Source organism: Leiobunum rupestre, chromosome 7 (assembly GCF_980474605.1).
Source record: "Leiobunum rupestre chromosome 7, qqLeiRupe1.1.hap1, whole genome shotgun sequence".
Lineage (NCBI taxonomy): Eukaryota > Metazoa > Arthropoda > Arachnida > Opiliones > Sclerosomatidae > Leiobunum > Leiobunum rupestre.
The window spans coordinates 2660686-2684898 of NC_143390.1; the positions used below are offsets into that span (position 1 = coordinate 2660686).

Here is a 24213-nt window from a genome sequence, read left to right on the forward strand (position 1 = left end):
TTATTATGAAATAAACCAGATTACGCAAAATTTTCAAACATTTTCTAGGAAACAATCAAGCAAAAACACTTCATAAGCAATATGCATTTCCCTATTATGACTTGATTTTAAAACATAAAATGTAATAGTTTAATCATTAGGATTGAAGGTACCAAAAGGGAAGATTGGATGGTGGCCAACAAAATTGTCATTCATTCCAGGATTATTTGTGCTATAAAATCTTTTAAGCCCTATAAGTCTCTAGGGCCAGATGGGATTATTCCCATTCTTTTGCAGGAGGGCATTGATATTCCCTGCCCCATGCTGAGTAGAATATACAGGTCTTTTATTGCCCTTGGTTATATACCAAGCACCTGAAAACTTACTAGCCCAGGAAATCTAATTATCTTGAGGCTAGGGCCTTTAGGCCAATCAGTTTTACCTCCTTTTTCCTAAAGGTTTTGGAAAAATTAGTGGACAGTTATATTAGGGGGAAGGTTATTTCTCAAATGCCTCTCTCAACGGCTCATGATGCCTACCAAAAAGGCAAATCTACTGAGACTGCATTTCATGGCATAAGTAATTGCATAGACCGGGCTAATAACTTTAAGGAGATTGCTTTAGTGGTTCGCGCTTTTGATAAGGTTGTAAGGAATTAATTGTTCCTGGGGGGGAATATCTCTGATGATACAGTACATGGTCCAGAGAGACCACAGCAGGAAAATAAGGCAGACAGGTTCAAAGGAAGACATGACTTTATTAAGGTAGTTCTTTATCTAGCTACATTTTATAACTAAAACCACATAAATTAATACAGAAAGCCTAGCTCCTTCGGACGCTAAGTGTGGAATGAGGGACAGAGGTTGGTACTCCTCTATATATATCTACCCTTATCTTGGCTAGGTCTACTGACCTTTAGTACCAAGCGTGTATATGCTATCCTGACCTGCTCAGCAGGAGCGCCATCTAGGGGATAATAATGTGCAAGGTACCCTTGGTCCCTACAAGGTGTCTAGTGCTGCTATTTGCTGCTGGGTTGACTTTTGTCTTAAAAGAAGCTTTACGTCAAGGTTATCCAAATCTATTCGGATAGTCAAGCAGCCCTCAAGGCTCTCAATCAGTTTAAGATTTCTTCTAAACTGGTTTATTGCTCCCGGAGCTAGGCACCAACAATAAAGTTCAGCTCTATTGGGTTAATGGTCATCAGTGGGTTCTATGGTAATGACTGACTGTCAACACTATTAGCTTTGGCTTGAGATGGATGGCCAAAGGCAGGCTAAAGAGTTTATCTCGGGCGCCTCTAGGCAGAGAGCAAGTCCAATATCAGGTTGGTCGTTGGCCTAGTAACAGGCCACTGCCTACTTAACAGACATCTTTACTTGATTTTAATCAATGATGATCAATCTGTAGGGCTTGTCAGGTTGAGTGTGATTATTACGCCGCCCAAAGGTTTGAACATCTTGGTATGCATCAGTTTGAAAACTCTTCTATAACCTACCGGCCAAGTGGATTCTCCGTTTTGTGTTGGATATTGGACTTTAATTCATAAGGTTTGGGGTTGCACAATGGACTACTGTATTGGTCAAAGTGCGCGAATGGGCGTGTCTTTAGCCCTTCTCCCCTCTCATTAATAATAATAATGGGCAAAATTGCACTACAGCGGCCTCATGTAATTTCGTGTTTTTTTTGGTGGAGAATGTAGCACTTGACGCGTAGATTACGAAACTAATTTTTTTTGGGGCCGCAAATGATAATTAAATTAATTAACTTAATGTTAAAAATGTACTAATTTTAGGGAATTACCGTGTTTTTGTATTTGTGGGTGGCGGAGAATGTAGCACTTGACGCGTAGATTACGAAACTAATTTTTTTTGGGCCGCAAATGATAATTAAATTAATTAACTTAATGTTAAAAATGTAAAAATTTTAGGGAATTACCGTGTTTTTGTATTTTTGGGTGGCGGAGAATGTAGCACTTGACGCGTAGATTACGAAACTAATTTTTTTAGCCGCAAATGATAATTAAATTAATTAACTTAATGTTAAAAATGTACTAATTGTAGGAAATTACCGTGTTTTTGTATTTTTGGGTGGCGGAGAATGTAGCACTTGACGCGTTGATTACGAAACTTTTGTTTTTGGGTCGAAAATGATAATTAAATTAATTAACTTACATGTTAAAAAGTTAGTAGAGTGGAAACCTAAACAAACAGTAACAAGCCGTGGTGTAGGCGACAACCCGACGAAGATAATTACTTCCAAAACACGTAAAAGACGTTACTAAACTCCCCGTATTGGCGCCTGACGGCGCCGCGCACTCGCTTCGCTCAAGCGCTGGGGGCGCGCAGCGCCTCCCCAACCCCATACTAAAAAAAGCGATGGGCCATCTATAACGCGACCTAGAGGACAGTACCAAGCCTTACGCATCAAGTATATACTTTTAATCTCAACCAGAAACAAAGTGGCCCAATAATAGAAAACACCGAGAAAATGAACAAAAACTGTAAAAGATTTGATAAAGTACGGGAATATCACTTTGTGGCCCAAAAATACAAAACACCGAGAAAATGAACAAAAACTGTAACTGATTTTATACAAAAAGGGAATATCACGTGGAATTCATTAGGAAACCGAAACTGTGTTGCCGGCGAACACACGACGGAAATAAGTACAACAAAACACGTGCAAATGCCCAAAAATTAGAAATTTAAAATTACATTAAAAAATTAAATACTCATTTGCGGCCAAAATAAAAATTACCCTCGGCATCTACGTGACAAGGTCTATCAGGCGCAACCAAAATTAATATAAAATTCAATGAAAATGAGAAATTTTTAAAATTAAAAAATTAAGTTAAACAATTAAATAATCATTTGCGGCCAAAATAAAAAATACCCTCGACATCTACGTGACAAGGTCTATCAGGCGCAACTAAAATTAATATCAAATTCGATGAGGCCGCTGTACTACACTTCACCCTAATAATGGACCACTGGTTGAAGTGCACGAATGGGCATATCTTTCGCCCTTCTCATAATAAAGCAAAACAAAAGTGGTGTGGTGAAAACTATGTGTGAGAACCTCCTTAATCTGCATAATTTCACAAAGCTAATAGACGCTTCAATAAATCATCCTCCCAGGAAATTGCCAACAAGTAATATTTCCAGGAGCCAGGACCTGCAAGTCACTCTTTGTATAGTGCTTGTTAAAATAATGGAAAATTTTCACCTCTACGGCAGCAACAAGCGTTCCCCATAGCGTTCCTTTTTAACCAGGTAGCTTTTTTAAGATATTAAGTCTTTGCAAAAACACGACGTTCTGTTTACAAGTGAAAAGTTTCCATTATTTCCACTGGCACTGTATAAACAATACCTTGTGGGTTTTGGCTCTCAGAAATATTACTTGGCAATTTCCTGGGAGGATGGTTTATTTAAGCGCCTAAATCTTTGGCTTTAACAACAGTGTTGGGTTAAATTCTTTGTTGCTAGAATAAATATGTAAAATAAAATTCTTCATTTTAGTATTTTAAAATACGAAATACTCTATTTATTAACATTTGCTTTAAGTAAGAATAATTGCTCGAAATGATTATCTCTGTCTACTTCTTTATAAGTTATATGTACGAAATCACCAATAATTTATCATTTTTAAAATTTGCCCTAGACCTTAACACTTACTCTCAAATGTTTAAGATTTGATATTCATTTGTTTGAGTCGAGAGAGTACTACTAGAACCAAACATATATTTTCCTTTAATGTTCATCGCTATTTTTTTTTATTAACTACTTGAAAAAAATATCAATTTAAATTTTTTTGAAAATTATAATTCCCTTACTCTGGGGAGATGCATCCATTTGTACATAATAGATAAAACTGTTGAAATGACAAAGAACGTTATCTTCTAAAGGCAAGGAGTAGAAACACAAAGCCACTATATTTGGCGCGGAATTGGTAGACAACTTACCGGAACTATGCGCTGCTGCGTATTTAAAATCATTTGAAATCCACAATAACAACAAGGGAAAGAGACGCAAAAATACCATCATATATTGGATTGTAATATGATTATTGTTAAAAGTATTTTACTTTTTTAATTTCGGTATTTTGCAACCAAATACTACAAAATAGTATTTCAAATTAAATACTAAATACTTCATCAAAAAAGTATTAGAATAAAATACGAAACACTGGAAATGTATTTAAAATACTCCCCAACACTGATTAACAATAATCAGCTGGACTAATTAATACCTTAGGCCCAAATCATCAAGTGACTTTATTTAATGGCAGAAGCACAGATTATGCCACATTTCCCCCTCTTGCCATTGTCATGGTGCAGTTCGAACCATATAGCCAATTTCGGGAAATTAGTTAAAACTAAGGCAAGTTAAAATGAAAGATGAAATCTCCTTTTTTAAACAAATTATTCGCCAAATTGAACATCATTATCATTTCCCTCTAGTTTCACAGTTGTTTATTTGAAAATTTTTCTGCAAGGAGTCATTAAGAGAATCCTACAAAATAGAATCACCAAAATGTCTTTAAATAAATATCCAAAAATTTTTTTAGAGCAAAATTTCCAATCATAACAATCGCTAAAGGCTATGGAATGCCACTAAAGAAAACTATTGGTTATAGGTATTTGGTGTGGAATACCAACGTTTGATGCTCTGGTCGCTCTTAAAAATGTTTGTTGCTACTGTACAGGGAAATGTAAAATATTGAAGGGATCTTCCGTAAAGATTGCTTTTCAGGTTATATTCCTTTTAAGAATAGCTAAGGTCTCCTGGTCTTTTTCCCGAGGGGCTGATCACTCCGCGTAATCGGTGTACAGAGCCGTACCTTTAACTGTACTAATGGGATTACGCGTAATCTTTGAAGTCCCTGCCTTTGGCAGTGGTAATCTAAGTGTAATCCGGTGTACAGATTTTCTAAGAGTGATTAGCCCCTCGCTTTTTCCTGTAATAATTTTGTAAATATTTTTAATCTCACCCTTATTTAATTTTAGACTAAAAAATTGGATTTTCAAAACATTTATTGCAGGGCCCCCACTCAAATCTTCAATTTTCTTATAGGAAAAATAGGATTATTTTTTCTAAAAATATAGGACTTTATAAAACTATTTTTAGAAAATTATAGGATTTTAGAGGACTATATATGCTATTTAATGTATTATCTTTATGCATTTAAAAACAAAATCTATATTTAGAGAAATAATCTTTGATTTTCACTTAAAAAATAGAAACTATTTAACCATTTTATCCCAAAAATATAATAGTAGCTAACCATGTTAACAATAACAAAAGTATAGACTAGAATGACTTGGTATAGGAATTTCAATTTACCATATAGCTAAAACTAGCAATTTAAAACTGAGCGGCTGGATTTGAAATATCAAAATTATAGGATTTTATAGGACTTTAGGGGGATTTTGCTAAAAATATGGGATGTTATAGGACATTTTTCAAAATATAGGATTTTATAGGAATTATAGGACCTCTGGGGGCCCTGTTTATTGTAGTCAGGTTTTTAATATAGGTGGTTATATACGATTTATAACATAGTTGTAGGTACAACCATATCCGGGATGATCAAGAAATGCAAGTAAAATAGAAAACAGTAACTTATTAGAAAGGTGTTTCTATTTAGGCTTAATTTTCAGGCAAAATTAGCCAGTTACTATTTTAGCCCATTTTTTGGGCTAACTTAGCAACTTGGAGCTACCTAAAATAGTCTTCAACCCCACAGCCGACACTATTTAGGCCCACTTATCGGGCAAATAAAGCTAAGTGCTTCACAGAGTGCTAGTTTAGCCTGAAAAACGAGCCAAAATAATCACATGGTAATTGAACCTGAATAGCAGGTCAAAATAGACACAGCCTATTTAAAAAAAGAAACAGCACTCGTGCATTGAACAAAGAGAATAAAATTTTATTATCTGCTGTACTGATACATGTAAAGAAACATTTTAATCACCCAGCTTCCCTTTTGTAATAGAGAAAATGAACACTTGGGGTATTTTAGTCACTAAGGGTTTCCTTGTCAAACATGTACTCCCCAAGTCCTGGTCCCACTCTCTTCAAGTTAGTAACGTACTCTGCCAATTGTTTGATGGACTCTACTTGTTCCTTCAAGTACTCACCCTCTAAGAAATCTGTGAGCTGTTAAATTCAAATTAATTAAAAATCTAATTATTCAAAGATGTACATCATATGGTGTCTAAGGTCTTTTGGCCAACACCATAAGTTTGTTATTAAGAAATAAAATAAAAATGATGTGCATCAAATCAGAAAGTGTTAGGAAACCTATGATTTTACAATAATTTATTAGTACCTGTGCGTCATCATGAGTAGTTGCTACTTGATGCAAATGAAGTAAAGAAGTGTTGACTGCTTTTTCTAATTCTAGGGCAGCTTCCATAGCATCCAATCCACTTCCCCATTCGTCTTTGGATGGTTTCTACAGTTAGTATAATTAATTAATTAAAACAACTGTTCCTAAAGCCATAATTATCAGGGCAAGATTTACTTGGACATCACGAAGAATGACACGGCCCCCACGTTTGTTCTGATATTTCATCAGCTTCTCAGCATGTTCTCGCTCTTCTTCACTGGATTTTTTGAAGAAGTTGTGGAATCCTGGTAAGGCAACGTCATCTCGATCAAAATAATAAGCCTAGAAAAAATAAAAAGTAGTTCTTTATATTTCTAAAATCTTATATTTAAGTACAGAAATGAAAGTAATTTTTTTCTCAACACAGCAGTTGAAATCAGACCGTGAATAAAATTTTTAAGCAATTACTAATTAGCATTATCTCCTAACTGATACAATAATTATCTTCAGTCATGCAAACCAAATAAGAACTTACATAACACAACATTTTACTTTTTTGAATTAAGCAATAAAAATGGTTTGAATCCCAACCGAATGTTTATCCCGATTATTGTCAGCAATATGAAATACATCGGACTAATACCATCTTTTGCTAAAAACCTCAAATTATAATAGTCTAAAAAATTTTCAAATTTATAATGGCAAAGATTTGTTTAACTATTCATTCAAAATAAATGGTTTATATTGTTAATTAACCATAAATACCAAAATATCAATTTACAGAAGAATTTTGTGCTGAGATTTAAACTCATCAAACTCAATCCCAAAAATATTAAATTATAGTTTAATATAATACAGAGTTAAATTCTTCCCATGACTTATTTTAAAATGGATGATACTATTACAGCAGCTAAAGTGGTGTGAACTATGTAAAATATTTACTGTAGTAGTTTCAATTTTGTGGTAAGATGTTCATAATAAATTTTGAGCTATTGGCTTTGAGAAAACACACTTATCTAACTTTCAACCTTAACATGATACGATAATTGATAAAATATAGCAGTGGGAAATAAACAGTTTACAGCTGCAGAGATATCATATAACTCAAGATAAACAAACCACTTAAAACATCTCCATCTTGAAAAAAAATGGATTTAAATCGTATAGGACCTATGGGAAGACAACATGAGGTTTTATATAAAAACTTCTCGAAGTCAAAGATTTCGAAACACTACGCTTTCAAGAAAAAATCTTACCATGGACATGTAGACGTAGCTAGCGTAGAGCTCCATGTTCACCTGTTTGTTGATCAAGGCTTCGCAGTCAGTGTGAAAATTTTGACGAACTTGAGCCATTTTAGAATTTAAATGCTAGATTTCTTCTTAATAATTTGAAATTGATGTTTTTTAAATTTGTGATAGATTTTAATTAAATGCTAACTGTTTTCAAAGAGAGATTTTTAAAATGTTCAGGAGAAAATAGAAATTGGTGATGCACGTTCAAACACTGTTGAAGCGACACAGCAACCAAACAATGACGAAACTAGGGGCGCAGACTACATTTATAGCCTCGCTCTAATCAGCTGGCTATTCCGACAAACGAGCATCCTCCCTGACGGTAAAATACGTGTTTTTCCATGAAAACTTATAATTTGAATTAAGGAAGTGAAGGTTAAAAATTTTATAGTTTTTCTTTCAAAATTAAAAATTATCATGTACTATTGACAAAGTACATGACGGTGCACTAGGAAAAATATAAGAAAATGAACACGCATTACGCAACTTTTCCTTCGAAAATAATAGAAATTGCAAGTCACGTTTATTTATCCTAGTCATGACTCAAATTCATCGCCTGAAAGCAAAAACCACGTAACATTTTGGTGGGCATTTTGAGAAATATATCGATTTAAAAATTTGAAAGAGTAGGGGATAATTAAAGCACGTGATTTTTGAAAAAATATATAGTCGCAAATAAATGTGATAAAGGATTATAGTTTTCACTACTGGTATCATATATCATCTTAGAATTTAAATTGCAATTCAAAGAAAACACCACGTAAGTCGAGTAACGTGGGTTTTGCTTTCAGGGGACGAATTGAGCTTAGTGGTTTTATTTGATCATATTCGAGACAGGATCAGAATATTGAAATTTTTAGATTTTAAATGGTAATGCATTACAAAAACCAGTTGCTTCGTATATTTGTTTTTGGAGGAAGCTTACTCATTTTTGAAAATTGGAATTCCCATTTCCGTTCTCGGTTCCGTTGAGGCAAATTCTATACGAGATTCTGTAATCAGAATTTTTACTTTTTAGCGTTATGGATGGTTTCCGTAATCAAATAGGTAAGACAAAGAGTGGTGTAGACAAGGGGAGGGTTTCCGGGTCAGACTCCCAGCCTGGACATACCTTTGACTGTACTAAATTTCCACCCCCTCTCGACCCGCCTCTTAACATTCACATACCTCGACCCCCCCCCCCTTGGCGAATTTCTGGCTACGCCACTGAAAACAAACATAGGTGACACTTTGAGCCTGAAATTATTAAACGGAGTATGAAGTTTTATTTTATGGTGGATCAAGAATATCGCTTTTCGGCCACTATACTTAGAAAAAGCGCTAGTTATGCTTCAAAAAAGTCATGGCGTGTGTTATATATGGTGTTGGTCTTTCGAGATATTTTAAAGAGTAGAATCGTTTCAATTTCTGCAAACTGATAGGGCTAATTGACAGACTTGCAAATTGTGCTATTTTGGACGGGGGTCCTTGGATCCCTCTACCCCTCATGTCTATTTTTCATGAGGGTCACTGACTCGTGGGGGAGTGAAAATGAAATAAATATACATGTATACAGAAACGACAGGAAAAACAAATACAGTAGTTCATGATACATTGTGAAATTTTGTAAGACGTTTTTATTTATATTTGGGGGTCCTTGTGACCCTCGACCCACCTTTGGATGATTTATTTCGAGGGTCTCAGCATTTATTTTTAGAGTCAATGATCCACGGACTGCCCCTAATTGCAAGTCTACAAATTGAGCGATTTTGCGCGTGACACTACACCTACTTAGGCAACCAGATCATCAGTCAGCGCACACATATAGGGACCCATCTCCTTAGCCTTCACCGGCTCTCCTCCCATTGGAAATTTCAGTTATAAGGGACCGCTATTACATAATTTGATCCGGGGCCAGAAGTGTCTCTGCTCGGCCCTGATCATCAATGTATTTCTACTTAGGAAGAATGACTATGTCGAGACACTTTTAAGCGTTGATATCCAACCGCCTCATGCTCGAAAAATAAGCATCAAATCAGCCCGGTATCTCACGGGTTTCCTAAAACCAAAGATAATATAGAACTCCGTACCCTAGATTCTAATTCATAGAACTTTCTGATTGACGGTTTACCTTCTTCGGGTACTTGACCTCGAAAAATAGGCATCCATCGGTCGCTGTGTTGTCCTATCACGGCCCACATTGATGACGCGCTGTTGCGCGAACAGAGCGTCATCAAAGTTGGTTGTGGTCTTATCTATAGTTGGTTACCATGGTAAATATTGTAATATTTTTTACTATACATTTTTGTTCATCTTTATTACCATGAATTTTTAGTAGCATCCCCGGAAATCAAACGGTACATGGCTTATTAGCCCAATCAATTACAAATTAGTATATTTGGAATTCTAACTGTATTTATTTCATTTTTGTACTTGCAAATTCTTTGTGCTTCTCTTTTTTTGCGATACATGTATAAAGTAAATCCACTGTATATTTGGAGGTAAACGACACTTCGTTGGTATGTGGCCTTCGGACTAGAACATTTCCTCAACATGGTGAAAGAAATGTTTTTACTCCCTCCCACAGGCGCTGGCGTAGCAAAGTGGGACTAGAGGGTAGAAACTGTACGCGAATTTACCATTGCTCTAGCGTAGTGTTTCATATCTCTCTTAGCGTAGCTATATAGGATTCCTCGGGACTCATTCGGGTGGGCGAACAAAGTTGTATTTTGGTTTTTCATCTTTGACAATTTAGTATTAAATTCACTGAGCTTGCAAACGTTTCTAATCGAACCCTACCTTTTAATTAATTCTCTTAAACACTTCTTCTGCGTAGAGTTTGCAAGTGCTCTCCACACTGGTTAAAGGGGCTTTCCCTCGAGCTATTAAGTTTCCCCTTTCAATAAAAACTGAATAGAGGTTAACGGTAGTAGTTAGTGTAGGGAGCTGTTGACTAGCGTGGCATGAAGGGCTTGCCACCACCCTCCTACGCATTGCTACCCGGCCACCTGTTAAAGGCATTATAAGTCGCTAGATGACTTGGGCTGGTTATTATTCTCCAACTCTGAGCTAAGACCACCCCAAATTTCCCCCCACAACTATGGAGCTAATTTTTTCGGAGTTCCGGCTGCAATCCGACAGGAAGTGAGTAAATGGTAGTTACTACTATAGATTGGAATTAACTGACCCGCTATAGCGGGTCAGTTAATTCCAATCTAGGGACTAGGGTACGAGATTTATATTATCTTTGCTGAAACATACATCTCGTCTCAACATAGTCATTCTCGCTAAGTATAAATACATTCATTCTTGCTAGTATATTTTACAAAATATATGATTTATTTTTGATACTTTAACAGGGGACTGTATGAACAAATATATTTATTTAGTATCAGGCTGGATTCAGACCTTTAGTTATCTAATATAAAAATATAAATTCAAAATAAAAACAATTAATCCCATAAGCAATGATTTATCCAAAGTTGATTTAATTTACTGAGCGACCCTCATCACAACTATAAAAAATTTCAATGGTTTCCTGTTTATGATAATTCTCTGAAATGTTTCTCGAGCGTATAGGGATGTTATTATCAGTGGTGGCCTTAACAACTATAACGCTATCATGTCTAAGGGGAATGGTCCATGGGGCCCAATTTCCATCGGGCAGGTTCACTCTGTGGCCAGTCTTCCACTGGTCATTATTTGGTGTAGAACCCCCCCCCCCTGTAGCACATGAAGTTGTTTTAGGGTCGGGGTACGGTCGAAAAGTCGCTTTATAGTCGACGACCAAATGCCGAACTAAAAACGTTCGAAAGTTTTTCGACACTAAAACCGTAAATCCTTTTTTGGGACTACTTATGGTCGGTATGCCGACCATTATCCGACTTAAAATAGACCTTACATTTAATTATTACCCCTGTGGCACAAAGAGTCGATTTAAGGTCGCGCTTTGCCAATTAATCGCTCAAAACTGTGAAACTTTGGCGATTTAATAAAACAAATTGAAATATTTTTAAAATAATTTCCTTTCTGTATTATATTTTATATATTCAATCTGAGAATGTTTCCTTATTAAAAATCTCTCAGCACAAGTAGGTTACATTCGTCTAGCTAAATATGTTACGCTAAGATATTATTAATGAAGATTTAATCGTTACTTTTACTAATAGTACGGGTAAAAGAGGCCCAAAAAGAGCTCTCCAGCGGCAAAATTCGTCCCAACTTGCAATATGGCCTAAAAATTCTATTTTGATGTCTACTTTGAGGATCCGATGAGTCCGCAGCGATGCGGGGTGGACAACACCGTTTTTGGGGGGACAAGGAGGGCAGGATGGGGCAGTTACCCCCTAAATTTGCTTTCACCGAATTGAGCCGTGTTTGGTGTTGTTCCCGATGGTACATTTCACCCTGAGTCGAATGCGACCAACCACATGCCCGTAAGAGGAACCGTTTCCGAGTTCTGGCCGAATTTGTACTGAATCGCGTGGTTTTTTCTCTAATATGAAAAAAAAAAATCCCCAAATGTTAAATTTAGCAATCCGGTCAAGATGGGTATCGTTTCTGCAGTATGTTTTAACTTTGAGTCGAATAAGACACGCCGCGGATCGCTGGGACTAATAGTTTCGGAGGTATGACCAAAAGTACACTAAACAAAGGTTTTTTTTTCGGAATTTAACTAAATGTTGAATTCCGTAGGATGAATAGTTTCCGAGCTATAACGAAATATGTCCGAACTATAAACGGTGTTTTTTTCAAAAAGTTCGAAAATATTCATTTAAACCACCACCCGTGTCTACAAATTTCTCTCCGGACGACCTCAATGTATTCATCTTACATACTACTAAGTGCTGAATCGAATGAGACCAACCGCAGCGCCGTGGAATGAATAGATAACGAGTGATGACGGAATTTACATTAGATAATTGACATTTAATCCTCAAACAGGTTCTGAAAATGTTTTTCTCTTTTTTTTATTTATTTTTAAACATCATTGTATTCGATTAATGTTTACTACCAAAAGCATGTGTGACGTTGCAAGATGTCATATTGATATTCTTTAGTCGCGCCATCTTCGTTTTAAACGTTTCTACTTGAATTTTTTATTGCCCCAAAAAATGCCATAGAAATTTCAGATATATTATTATTATATTTCATTCATTCTATTTAGTTGTATTGTCTGATGCAAATTTTAACTAAGTAAAAATGTGTTCAATTGTACCTGTTTTTAAACATATCTTCATCATTTCTTTTAGCAAACACACAACAATGATGTTAAAATTTAACTTAAAAAAAGAAAAAAAAAACATTTTCAGAACTTGTTTGAGGATTTAATGTCAACTATCTAATGTAAATTCCGTCATTACTCGTTATCTATTCATTCCACGGCGCTGTGGTTGGTCTCATTCGATTCAGCACTTAGTAGTATGTAAGATGAATACATTGTGGTCGTCCGGGGAGAAATTTGTAGACACGGGTGGTGGTTTAAATGAATATTTTCGAACTTTTTGAAAAAAACACCATTAATGGTTCGCACATATTTCGTTATAGCTCGGAAACTATTCATCCAACAGAATTCCGGTTGGTCGCATTCGATTCGGCACAAAATAATACGTCCTGGCCAAATGGTTGATATACCTTTTCAACATTTAGTGAGATTCCGAAAAACAACCTTTGTTTAGTGTACTTTTGGTCATACCTCCGAAACTATTAGTCCCAGCGATCCGCGGTGTATCACATTCGACTCAACGTTAACACATACTACAGAAACGAAACCCAACTTGACCGGATTGCTAAATTTAACATTTGGGGATTTTTTTTTCATATTAGAGAAAAAACCACGCGATTCAGAACAAATTCGGCCATAACTCGGAAACGGTTCATCTTACGGGCATGTGGTTGGTCGCATTCGACTCAGGGTGAAATGTACCATCGGTAACAACACCAAACACGGCTCAATTAGGTGAAATCAAATTTAGGGGGCAACTGCCCCCTCCTGCCCCCCTTGCCCCCCTCCCCAAAAACTGTTTTGTCCACCCCGCATCGCTGCGGACTCATCGGATCCTCAAAGTAGACATCAAAATATAATTTTTAGGCCACATTGCAAGTTGGGACGAATTTTGCCGGTGAGCCACCCTCTTTTACCCGTACTATAAGCCCCAAGAAATTCTAGAACTCTGTACTCTAGATTCAAGAGCTTTCCGAATGACGGAAATAAACTCATTGTTTCACTCCCGTTCATGGGACTTGACCAACTACATACATGTATATAGCTATTTATATAGCTATATTTACGGTTTTATTTGGTCATTTTCAGTCACTTAAAATATCAAAAAGTAAGTCGTTTTCACGTAATTATACAGTACATTCTAAGTCAGGATGACGTCGTTTCGGAGTCGGTTCTTAGGTCTATTAAAAGGAGGTAAAGAGTCGACGTTTTGTAGGCGGCCGACCCTTTTACCCCTAGGACATTTCGACCCTAAATCCAAAGGTCGGCCGACCGTCGGTCGACTTTAGTGTTTAGTATCTTTTGCCGACGTCGGCCCGACTCTAATTTGCTACAGGGGCGTATTCCACTCAAACGTAAAGAATATGGCCTCAAAATGCCCAAATCCCTTTTTGGTCGGGGATTTACCAAACATCTAGGAGCTACAAACACAACACCACAGTGGGGCTGTTGTGTTTGTTCCTCTTAGCTAATCATAGACTTTGAATAGCTCTATTTTGTGAAATATTAGTAATGGAATCAGGGGCGTACCGAAGAGAGTACGTTTGGGGGGGGGGAGGTAAGGGAAATTTGCCAAGTAAAAAACCAAGTTTGTCAGGTAGTCTAAGTTTGGATTGTTACGGTAGATTCAGTGGCGTAGCGTGCATTTCTTCCACCCGGGGCCAACCCTAAATTTGCCGCCCCCCCCCAAAAGGAGGCAAAAATTCTGTGATACTCTGTTGATTGCAAAATGATTCAAGTCATTAAAAAATTAAAATTTTATTCTGCGTGTTTTTTGCAACGCGAACTCTTTTATGCAATGGTCAATATTAATTTGTACCTCTTGTTCGATTGCCACGATACCCAGATTTGTTAATCTGAACGACATTGTAGATTTTAAATAGTAACTGCACCGCGCTTCTCAATAACAATAACTGACGTTTCGTTCGAGCCGGTTAGACTCGTCGACTGTTCTGTTGACGGCATAGAAATCTCATAAACACAAAGCACGGTGTGACATCACTGCATCGAGGTTAACGGTAATAGTTAGTGTAGGGAGCTGTTGGCTCGAACGCGTGGCATGCAGGGCTTGCCACCACCCTCCTACGCATTGTAACCCGGCCACCTGAATTAATGGCTTCAAAATTCGCTTGATGACTTAGGCCTTAGGTGGTGCCTTGGGTATTAGCCTAGCTGATTATTATTATTATTATCAGAAATTGTAGCCCAGTGTACCGGTAACAAGAGAACCACACCACCGGAGGCCTATCATCATAATGCCCTACGCCAGCGTCCACAGCCCGAATAGGTGACAAAACCAACATGGGTAGTAGTACCCTACTACTGAAGGTCGCAAGCCGGTCTCCCAGCAGAAGGTTCAACAATGGGTTGACCAATTCGCCCCTTCGCACACAGCAGTGGGTTACATGAGCGAGTGCTCTAGCATCGGAATCTAGCACCTTAACTACATAGGTGAGGTGCCAAAGCCCTTAAGAAAAGGTGGACTAAAGGGGGACAACGGGCACACTGCGGTCCAGCGTAACCCGGCACGATCGGCACCGTAGATCCCAATGGGCTCCACAAAGCCGGGAAACCGGGCCACAGCGCCTCATACGGAGACCCGCCGCCCCACAGCAGGCCACCAAATCCGCCTAGGCGACAGGATGCCTGGCCCCTCTCCATTAGCTTGAGCTGAAGCTTAGTTTCCAGCCCTTACCTGACCGAAGTCGGAGGTCGGAGATCGGACCATTTGATCTCAGCTAACATCTCCCGGTGTGCCACCGCCCTTATGGGTTACAAGAGCCGGACCCCGACTCCTCAGTAAAGCCACCAGTTATTGAACACTCAGACCCCTTAAGGGCCTGTGACAACACTGCAATAGTCGCCTGCCAGCGGCTGCCGCCAATGTCACTTTTCTGACCCAGAATATCGGCCGGCCGCGTTGGTTTCAATTTGCCAGGCCGCCCCCTACATCTATGCCACCCGGGCCCATGGCCCCCTTTGCCCCCCCCCCACGCTACGCCACTGGATTTCAATTTAAATGTTCATTAAAATTATAATCGGTGGCGCCATCCGCTGTTAGCGGCGGGAACTATATACTATACAATTGATTTAATAGTACTAATGTACCTTGAAAATTATAGATAGAGGTCGGCGGAACGAATAAATTAACCGGCAAAATTTCTATTAACCATAAAAAGTTGGGTTAATTGTTTTTTATGAACATTTTATACCAATAAACAACGATTTATCATGCAAAAATAATCGGTTTTTCCGTATATTTTTTGGATAATTTTCGGTTATGAATAAAAATAAACAATTGGATAATTTCTTATTCAAACGCAGATCGCTAGTTATAGATGGCGCCACCCATATAATGATAGAGCTGACGGATGAGTGCGCCGACTGGAAATTTCAGAATTTGCTTCGCGAAACCACGACTACCGAACGCGCCTATGTCATTCTAGCGGTACTATTCCCAATTCAATGGCGAAAACGGCTCTGCGTCTAGTTATAGTGAGTTAAGCATTTGCGTACTCTCTTTATATATAAAGCGAGATACACGAAGAAGAAAAAAGAGATTGAACGATGCTACATCAATTTAAAAATCCCTTCACTGAAATAATAACGAACAACCGATATTCTCTATCACGCGTCCATCTGCCTTTCAATTTTATAAGGTTCTGTAGGAAAAATGACTATTTAAAAAGCTTTTACCACAAGGCTGAACTTAAGTTCCGACACACTAGCTGCCTAGCATGTAAATCAGGTCTTGTAAGTTATACATAAGGAGAAGCATCTACATAGAAATCTCAAACATAGTTAATGACTTTAGGTAAGTAAATTGCTGGGAAATTCTAAATGATTTGTTGCAACATCGTTTACCATCGATTTAGGAGTTTTTTAATTAACTAACATGTTTCATAATTTTCATTTTTCCAAGTCCACCTTGATTTGCCAACTCTACAAAGCTTTGGGGGGAGCCTCCCCTCTGCCCCCCCCCCAAAGGTACGTACCGGGATGAAATTATATAATCTTTTATGGTGGTAGCTGAGCGTGTCCTTAACAAAACTGGATATGCAACGCACCCAGGAATTAATAAAAATAAAATTGACTAGTCTAATTCAGTTTGTACCACGAAATAATATATGACGAGCAACTCTAAGTGGTTTTGAAGTCTCACCATAGTCACTATCCTTGAGCAATAAATAATTTCTACTGAGTTGTTTATAACGATGAACTATTTTTGAGCCACCTTAAAATCTGCACTCCAAAGAATGTAATACAAGCGTAGTCTGCTTCTAGTGAAGAAAGGGAGTATATAGAATAAATGTACTGAATCGTAAAATTGTAATATTAAATATTTTCTATTAAAACATTAGTATATTATCATTAATAATTAAGAACACATAATAATTGTATTAGTACCATCAAGAATTGATCTATTCATAATTTCTTAAATGGCGCAACACTGCAGGGGACTTCCCTCGGTCTGTAACTGACAAATGAATTACCCAAAACACTCAGGAGTGCGCTGGCTTGTCAGTAATATCATATGTAACATAATAACTCATAAGAATGCCATTAAAGCATTTTCTTTAATGAAACCTTGTTCAGAGGATATGAAGTAAATTACGTCACATCCAACTCCGCGTGACGAAAAATGCATCATCAGCTTTACCATAAGACTATGAAGGCCCCCTAAGTTTCAATTGGGCATAAAGGCGCGTGCATTCAGCACTAGATAGGCGCTGGAGAAAAAATATAATATACGCTACCTGGCGGAGAAAAAGAGCAAATCCTCCCGACACCACACCCCTACCACCTATAGAGTAGTTTCAGTTCGTAGCTTCGGCTATGGCCGCTATTTTGTGCGGGATTTTTTCTCTATGGGAAAAAGCATAGGTGACGTCGTGTCACGTGGTACTGAAATCACTGTATACTACCTCTTGCCGTCCGTGGGCTTTGGCATGCATTGGGGGATTTGTGCATAAGTTTCAATTTTTCACCACCAAATAGATTCATGTAGCCAGTCTAGCCAATTATTTGTCTAACGTTAAAATCCCATTCGTTTCAAAATTAGAGGAGGCCTAGATAGTCTTATGGAATGTGTGATCAAATTAGTTAATATTTATTAACATTTAAAATTGTTAAGATGAAAATGTGAATAATAATTAGAAATTAACCTAGGGTAGAACTAGTCATGTCTGGTGTGAAAACAGAGATTTTGAAAACGCGCGCATTCTAACTTTTACAACCTCTAGTTTAGCTCGTGACTCACGATCACATGATTTCATTTCCATGGGAAACTGTTCAATGACGCAAGGATAATAATAATTTTTGCATTTGGACTTATCTACTTATTCGCTAATTATATAATCCTTTACAATGCAGTCCATAATTGGTTCATTTTAACTTAACTTAACTACACACAGTGTATTTCTGTAACGTTTAGCAAGGGGACTGTACTTTTTAGTTCCACATCGAGATATATATATATCGAAGTGGGACTATTGCTATGGACGGATTGTCGTTAAGTGTTTGTTTGTTTGTAGTTTGTTTGGCGTGGAAAAGCGACGACACGGTAGATGGGGCTGCGAATAATAATTTATACAATTTTATTATTGGCGCCGGGATTCAAACCCAGATAGCTGCTGGCCGCGGCCCACGAGGGGTCGGAGTGTGCAATTACTGGTGGCTTTACCGGGGAGTCGGGGTCCGGCTCTTGTAACCTGGCACGGGCGGTGGCGCACTGGGAGATGTTAGCTCCGTCCAAATGGTCCTATCTCCACCTCCAACTTCGGTCCGGTGTGGGCTGGTAACTGGGTTTCGGCCCAGGCTAACGGAGAGGGGCCGGGCAAACTGGCCGTCTCGGCGGATTGAGTTGCCTGCTGTGGGGCTGCGGGCCTCCGTATGAGGGCACGGCGGACCCATCTCCTGGCCTATTGGAGTTCCACCGGGATGTCTGGTGCCAGCTGTGCCGGGTTATGCGGGCTGCTGTGTGCCCGCCGTTCCCCTTTAGACGCTCCTTCCAAAGGGCTTGGCTCTTTACCTTTCTAGGTAGGGTGCCGGCTGGCGTTGCCAGAGCATCCACTCTTATTCCCACTGCTGTGTGCGAAGTGGGGGCTGGTCGACCCATTGCTGTACCTTCTGCTGGGTTGAGTGGCTTGCGTCAGGGGCGCGACCATCAGTAGTGGGGTTCTGCTACCCAAGCTGGTTTTGCCGCCTGTCCGGGTCTGTGGACGCTGGCGTAGGGCATAATGATGACAGACCTCCGGTGGTGTGGTTTAAATCTTACCGGGTACACCGGGCTATAAATCTGACACATGTCCAGCTGCTGGCCGCGTAATCTCCAAAACCGACGCCTTTACCAACCGAGCTAGGCCGTCCTCTTCGAATTACATGCTTGAAATTTTAGCCTGAACACTTTTTATTTCGTGGGGGGCGCATTTCTTCCATGGGGGTGGAACAAAATTGTGCGTTTACTCAATAGCGGTACAAGTAGATTGTTAGCTAGTAGTGCCCGTAATGGCGGGAGAGAACCGTTCGACATTGCAGCAGAGTGCAAATGTTTGATATAAATTTCCTAAAATAAACACATTTTAATCCCAGTTTAAGAATTTCTTTAAATCATATTTACACTAATTTCAATAATTTAAAAGAATTATGTTTGTCGTGTTTTGCTTACCTATTTCACCTTTGATACTTTCCATCTATCTAACGATAGGAAATCAAATGGCCTCAACAGCTTTTGTATTGGTTTGCACACCCGGATATCCTGAGGGTGGGCGCTGGCTACTCTTTAACATAGGATGGTAAAATGTATATCTAACTATAGGAAATCACATGACCTCAACAGCTTTTGTTTTAGTTTGCCTACCTGTGTCTTCTAAGGGTGTATAGGTTTGTCCACTCTAAAACACTGACGTGGAACTAATATTACGGCCTGGGCCGACTTGTTACTATTTTCTGTAAGACTTATAGCACAATTTCTGTCACTTGTGATTTATGATTTTATGATATCACAGAAATGTTTTACAGGTGATATGTAGTTTTTACAACACACTGCAAACATATAAGATCTTTAACCTCTAAAATCCATGACACGGTGTTAATCTGTAATATTTACAGAATGTTTTACAGTAATTTGATTGCTGTAATATTCAGTATTATCGGGTACACAGATTGGTACACGTAAAAACTTATTTAACAATTGAAAATATTTTCCAAGGTTGCTTGAAATATTTCTACCAATAAAATATTTATATTGATTAACCTATTATCGGTAACTAATTCCACATTCTTCTTTGGGCGTAAGAAACGCTCTGCAATCAGTGTTATGTGCATGATAGTTTTTAAAAGTTACATTCCATTTTTATGTAATTTTACTATTATAATTTTGATATATTTTGAAATATTTTTATCAATATATCTAGAACAAATATATTATAGTTTTAGATTTTTTTCGTTCTCGTAAACATATCTAAGTCAATTTTCCTATAGTCAATAATTTGTGGGGCACAAAGCTGCACACACAATTTTAGGAAGGGCCAATTACATTTAAAGGTTTTTCATAGTATTTCGTAGGGTGGGTCAAACGAATTTCAGGGCGGGCCTGGACCGTATGCCCCCTAGCGATGGCCTTGGCAACAGTACGATTAAAAATTTAATTATTTCTACTTAAAGTAATCAAATCAGCTCAATATCTGATTGGTTCTCTAAAACTGACGTCTTCCGACACGATTGAAGTACACGCCGGTGACGTTTTTCCTTCCCTCTTGTCGGGCCGCTGTTAAACTAGATCAATATGGCCGTGAATCTGCTCAAATAGTCATTCTCTAGAAATATAAATAAATACATACTTGTATGTATTCCCACTTATCTATGGAGTCTATCATGAATATATCTAGCTATGAATATCCAACCCTACGATATAGCCCTTCTATCATGTCGATTTGATTTGGGTGGCAACTTTCGAGACCAGTGACGCGTTTTCAGCCAATCAGGAGACTGAAGGAAATGACGGCATGCTCCTCACTCGGTCGGAGCAGATGTGATTGATCACGTGACTAGATAAGCCCAACCCAAATTTTAGCGGGAGGTTAGAGAGGCTATTGCTATTGTATATTCATAGCTAGATATATTCATGAGTCTATGTAGAACACTTCGAAGACTTGGATATTTTGTTATCTAGCGCCGATTTGAAAAGACAGACATTAACGCAGACTCTATTACAGAAAAACATAGTTTTGCTTCGTACTTTAAAAAACGCATTTCTAATGAACTTGTGTAACATCCGTAAAGGTAGTTAAAAATATATATATTTTAAATTTAGATATTAATAGTTTTAATTGCCTACAGAATGTTTTTGTGACTTTCCCAAAAATGTGTAAATGTTATCAACGAAATTTTACTTTTCGGGTTTTAAAACTTGTATGCATTTTTGGTTATTGTTATAAAATATTCAATTATATTAATACGTGAACACTTCAAAATTAAATTATATAATTAGGTTATCAGAAATTTATATACAGCGTAAACCTATTGTATTGAAGATATAGAAATTTAAATTATTTTCGTTTCGGTTTAATCTTCACACAACGCCCTCTCAATGTGCAAACCCCTGGGCCGGTGGAGCTTCGATTTTTGGTTTTTCTTTTTTAACAATACCTATTATCCATATTCAACCCCTGCAAGAGCGAAGAGGGAACTAATCATAACACCAGAATAAAAATAATTTTGAAGAATTTTCATTGTGACATTTTTAAGTATAAATGAAAAATATACTCTACGGAATCAAAATTATATATTTTACGGCGTCACAAAAGTGAAATTCTCGTATAAAAAGGGAGACGTCGTACATGTACCTCAGTTATCACAAATCTGTATCCAATCCCCAAATACATTAAAATACCTCGCTCCAACGTTCAAGATGGTCTTTGAAATTGTTTTGCTTGGCGTTTTAATTCCAGCGATACTTGGACGTTCAATTGCTGACGAAACATTGACTGGACGATCACCATTAGGTTCTCCTGCCGCGGTTACCGCCTAAACAGCGTTGCAATTCCTCCTTCGCAATGACCAGGACATGTGCCTCTTGAAACTGGTATGCGGTGCGGGAGCCAACGTATCCCGTTATGGGGTGTACGCTGATAGTATCGCCAACTCGCTCGGGTAAGTTACGGCCGAGCGGTTACTGCCTCAAACGACCTCAATTACTTAATGTTTTCTAAATTTAAATTTCCATTTGACAGTTACACGTATCAGCCATTCGACTTCAGCGTCATCCGTAGCCCGAATCTTGCTGAGCAACTTCAATTAGTTGGTCGTGACGCCTCCAGCGATTTCGAGGATGACTTAAGTGGTAGACAATCAAACGGTTCTATCTTTATCCGCGTTCCCAAGTTCGACTTCAAGAAGGACTTCACTTGGATGGTCAAGATAACGCCTACCAATGCGTCCGTTCAGAATATAAGCATTCTCTCTCTAGCTAATAACGAATCTTTGACAACTGATGACTCACGGTCAGAAAACGAATCTATCTCACCCTCTGGTAACGCGACAGAGTTCAGCAACCAAGTCACAAACGAAACTTTGGATGCCGACGATGTCCGAGCAGAGGAAGACTTCGATTTATTAAATGAAAATAGCATCGAAGGAGCTCCTTCGGAAGAAGACATTTCCGTCGGTAATGACGTCTCTGAAGAGAAAGGTGGCAGCCAAGAAAACGAAGCTAACGAGGACATGGAAAAGACGAATTCGGGCATTGTAACGGAAGCTTCGGATATTCCAGTTTCATCTACAATTGCTCTGGAAAAGTTCACACCTGATCCGATTATGAGAAGCGACGTTGAGACGGAGGATACCTTTGGGCCCCAAGAGAGGTCTGGTTTCCCGGCGACCTATGTATTCAACCGCGCCTTCACCCTCGGTCTGAGGTCTGGTTCCGACGCTTGCACCGAAACATTCGGCGAATGTCCGATGAACGTAGATCGAATTGTCCGCTTCGGGTCCAATCTGTTCGTGTCCCCGGCTTCGACCTCGGACAAAAATTAATTAAACTTTAAATTAATTTATTGTAAAAGTATTTTTTATATCGACGTATGTTTTGAATGACGAGTAAATTTTATTTATAATGACCACTTCTGAAGATTTAATTGTTAATTTTATTGTGAAATACTGTTCTACGATCACTCATCAACCTCCACGAAGTCACCGGCCTGATGGGTCGGGTTTCCTGGTGACTGATTACGGGTGTGACTTATTGCTACGGCTTTTGTTAAAAGGATTGTCCAATATTGTGAAATCTTTTAAAATTTATTTTAGTCAATACACAGTATACACAACTGCTTAATCCGAATAGTATAGTTTTTCAAATTAATAAAATTATTTTTCATTAACGATAATTTAAATTTCTGGCCTTCTTAATCTAAGGGTTAAATGCCGATACAACGCTAAGAAACTGAATTTAAAAAAGGCTAACCATGAAATTTGTTATTTTACAAAAATTATAATTGAACCCGGTAGTTGAGCCGAAGTGACGACTATATCGAGTGAGTTATTGGACAGGTTAAGCCAGCCCTCGAAAGCGTGTAAGGGAAAACTTCAAGGAGTATACAATAAAGCTATGTCTACAATCCTTTAAGTTTCCGCGTTCACTTTATCGACGGCTGGCTTAACTTCTCTAATGTTGAAGATAAACAGAACGACTATATTTATTCGCGCTGAAATATGGTTGCGACAAAATGTTTCCTCTTATCTCTTTGATTACAGTTATTTTCCTTACTGATAACACACTGCTTATTTTAACTACTGTATTATAGCAGAAAGAATTTAGATAGGGAGCGGCAAGTGGGGGTTGAATTGTCGCTCTTAAAACCACGTGATCGAAATAACAGGCCAGGTCGGTTTCCGGTATGATGCTTTTGTAACCTCCCTAAAGAGGCGGAGTTATGATAGACGTTAGAAGCACCAAATTTGAAATTCGGCTCTCTGGCCTAATCAAACTTGGAACAGCCATATGTTTCATCTTTAAAGGTAATTATTTTGTTTCTTAATTTAAAATATTTCGTAATGCTTTTTTTATGATATTATTTATTTAGGTGCTGTATACCTTTGTCTACAGTATACTTTCAAGAAGCTAAATGAAACAAAATTATTTATGGATGCATTTGTAAATACTAGAGGAAAATGTTTAGTCCGGGACATATCAGTATGAAACCAAAGAAGCCCTCAAAGCTAATTAAGCGTTACGAAAGATTATCATGGAAAAGTCCAAAGAGTCTACGAAACTCATCTCTCCAAAGAAAAAGCCTGTAGTGGAAAATATTGGAAAGAAACAAATGGCAGAAGGAAAAGCTAGAATCTCCTCTGAAGAAAAACAATTAAGTAAAGGATCTCCAACTAAGGAAGAAATTCCCACCA

The 24213-nt window shown here is 38.1% G+C and overlaps 2 protein-coding genes across 2 annotated transcripts; one reads left to right on the forward strand and one right to left on the reverse strand.

Annotated features, from left to right (window-relative positions):
* Positions 1-5889: 5889 nt before the first annotated feature.
* LOC149933898 (soma ferritin-like) lies at positions 5890-7831 on the reverse strand. Its single transcript, XM_090181027.1, has 4 exons — positions 7569-7831; positions 6508-6654; positions 6313-6438; positions 5890-6140 (listed from the first exon to the last, which is right to left on the reverse strand). The coding sequence occupies exons 1-4, from the start codon at positions 7665-7667 to the stop codon at positions 6000-6002; spliced, it is 513 nt and encodes a 170-aa protein (XP_090037153.1). The 5' UTR covers positions 7668-7831; the 3' UTR covers positions 5890-5999.
* A 13873-nt stretch (positions 7832-21704) lies between these two features.
* Positions 21705-22865, forward strand: LOC149933899 (uncharacterized). The gene is made up of 2 exons (XM_090181197.1): positions 21705-21963; positions 22044-22865. Exons 1-2 carry the CDS (start codon positions 21878-21880, stop codon positions 22843-22845), a joined length of 888 nt encoding a protein of 295 aa, XP_090037323.1. The 5' UTR covers positions 21705-21877; the 3' UTR covers positions 22846-22865.
* Positions 22866-24213: the final 1348 nt, after the last annotated feature.

Excerpts from the sequence above, each read along its gene's own strand:
- LOC149933898 (XM_090181027.1), bottom strand. The coding sequence starts at position 7,667 with ATGGCTCAAGTTCGTCAAAATTTTCACACTGACTGCGAAGCCTTGATC. Across the intron at positions 6,655-7,568 it reads GCTACGTCTACATGTCCATG|GCTTATTATTTTGATCGAGA; the intron begins GTAAGATTTTTT and ends TATTTTTTCTAG. Across the intron at positions 6,141-6,312 it reads CTACTCATGATGACGCACAG|CTCACAGATTTCTTAGAGGG; the intron begins GTACTAATAAAT and ends TGAATTTAACAG.
- LOC149933899 (XM_090181197.1), top strand. The coding sequence starts at position 21,878 with ATGTGCCTCTTGAAACTGGTATGCGGTGCGGGAGCCAACGTATCCCGT. Across the intron at positions 21,964-22,043 it reads AGTATCGCCAACTCGCTCGG|TTACACGTATCAGCCATTCG; the intron begins GTAAGTTACGGC and ends TCCATTTGACAG.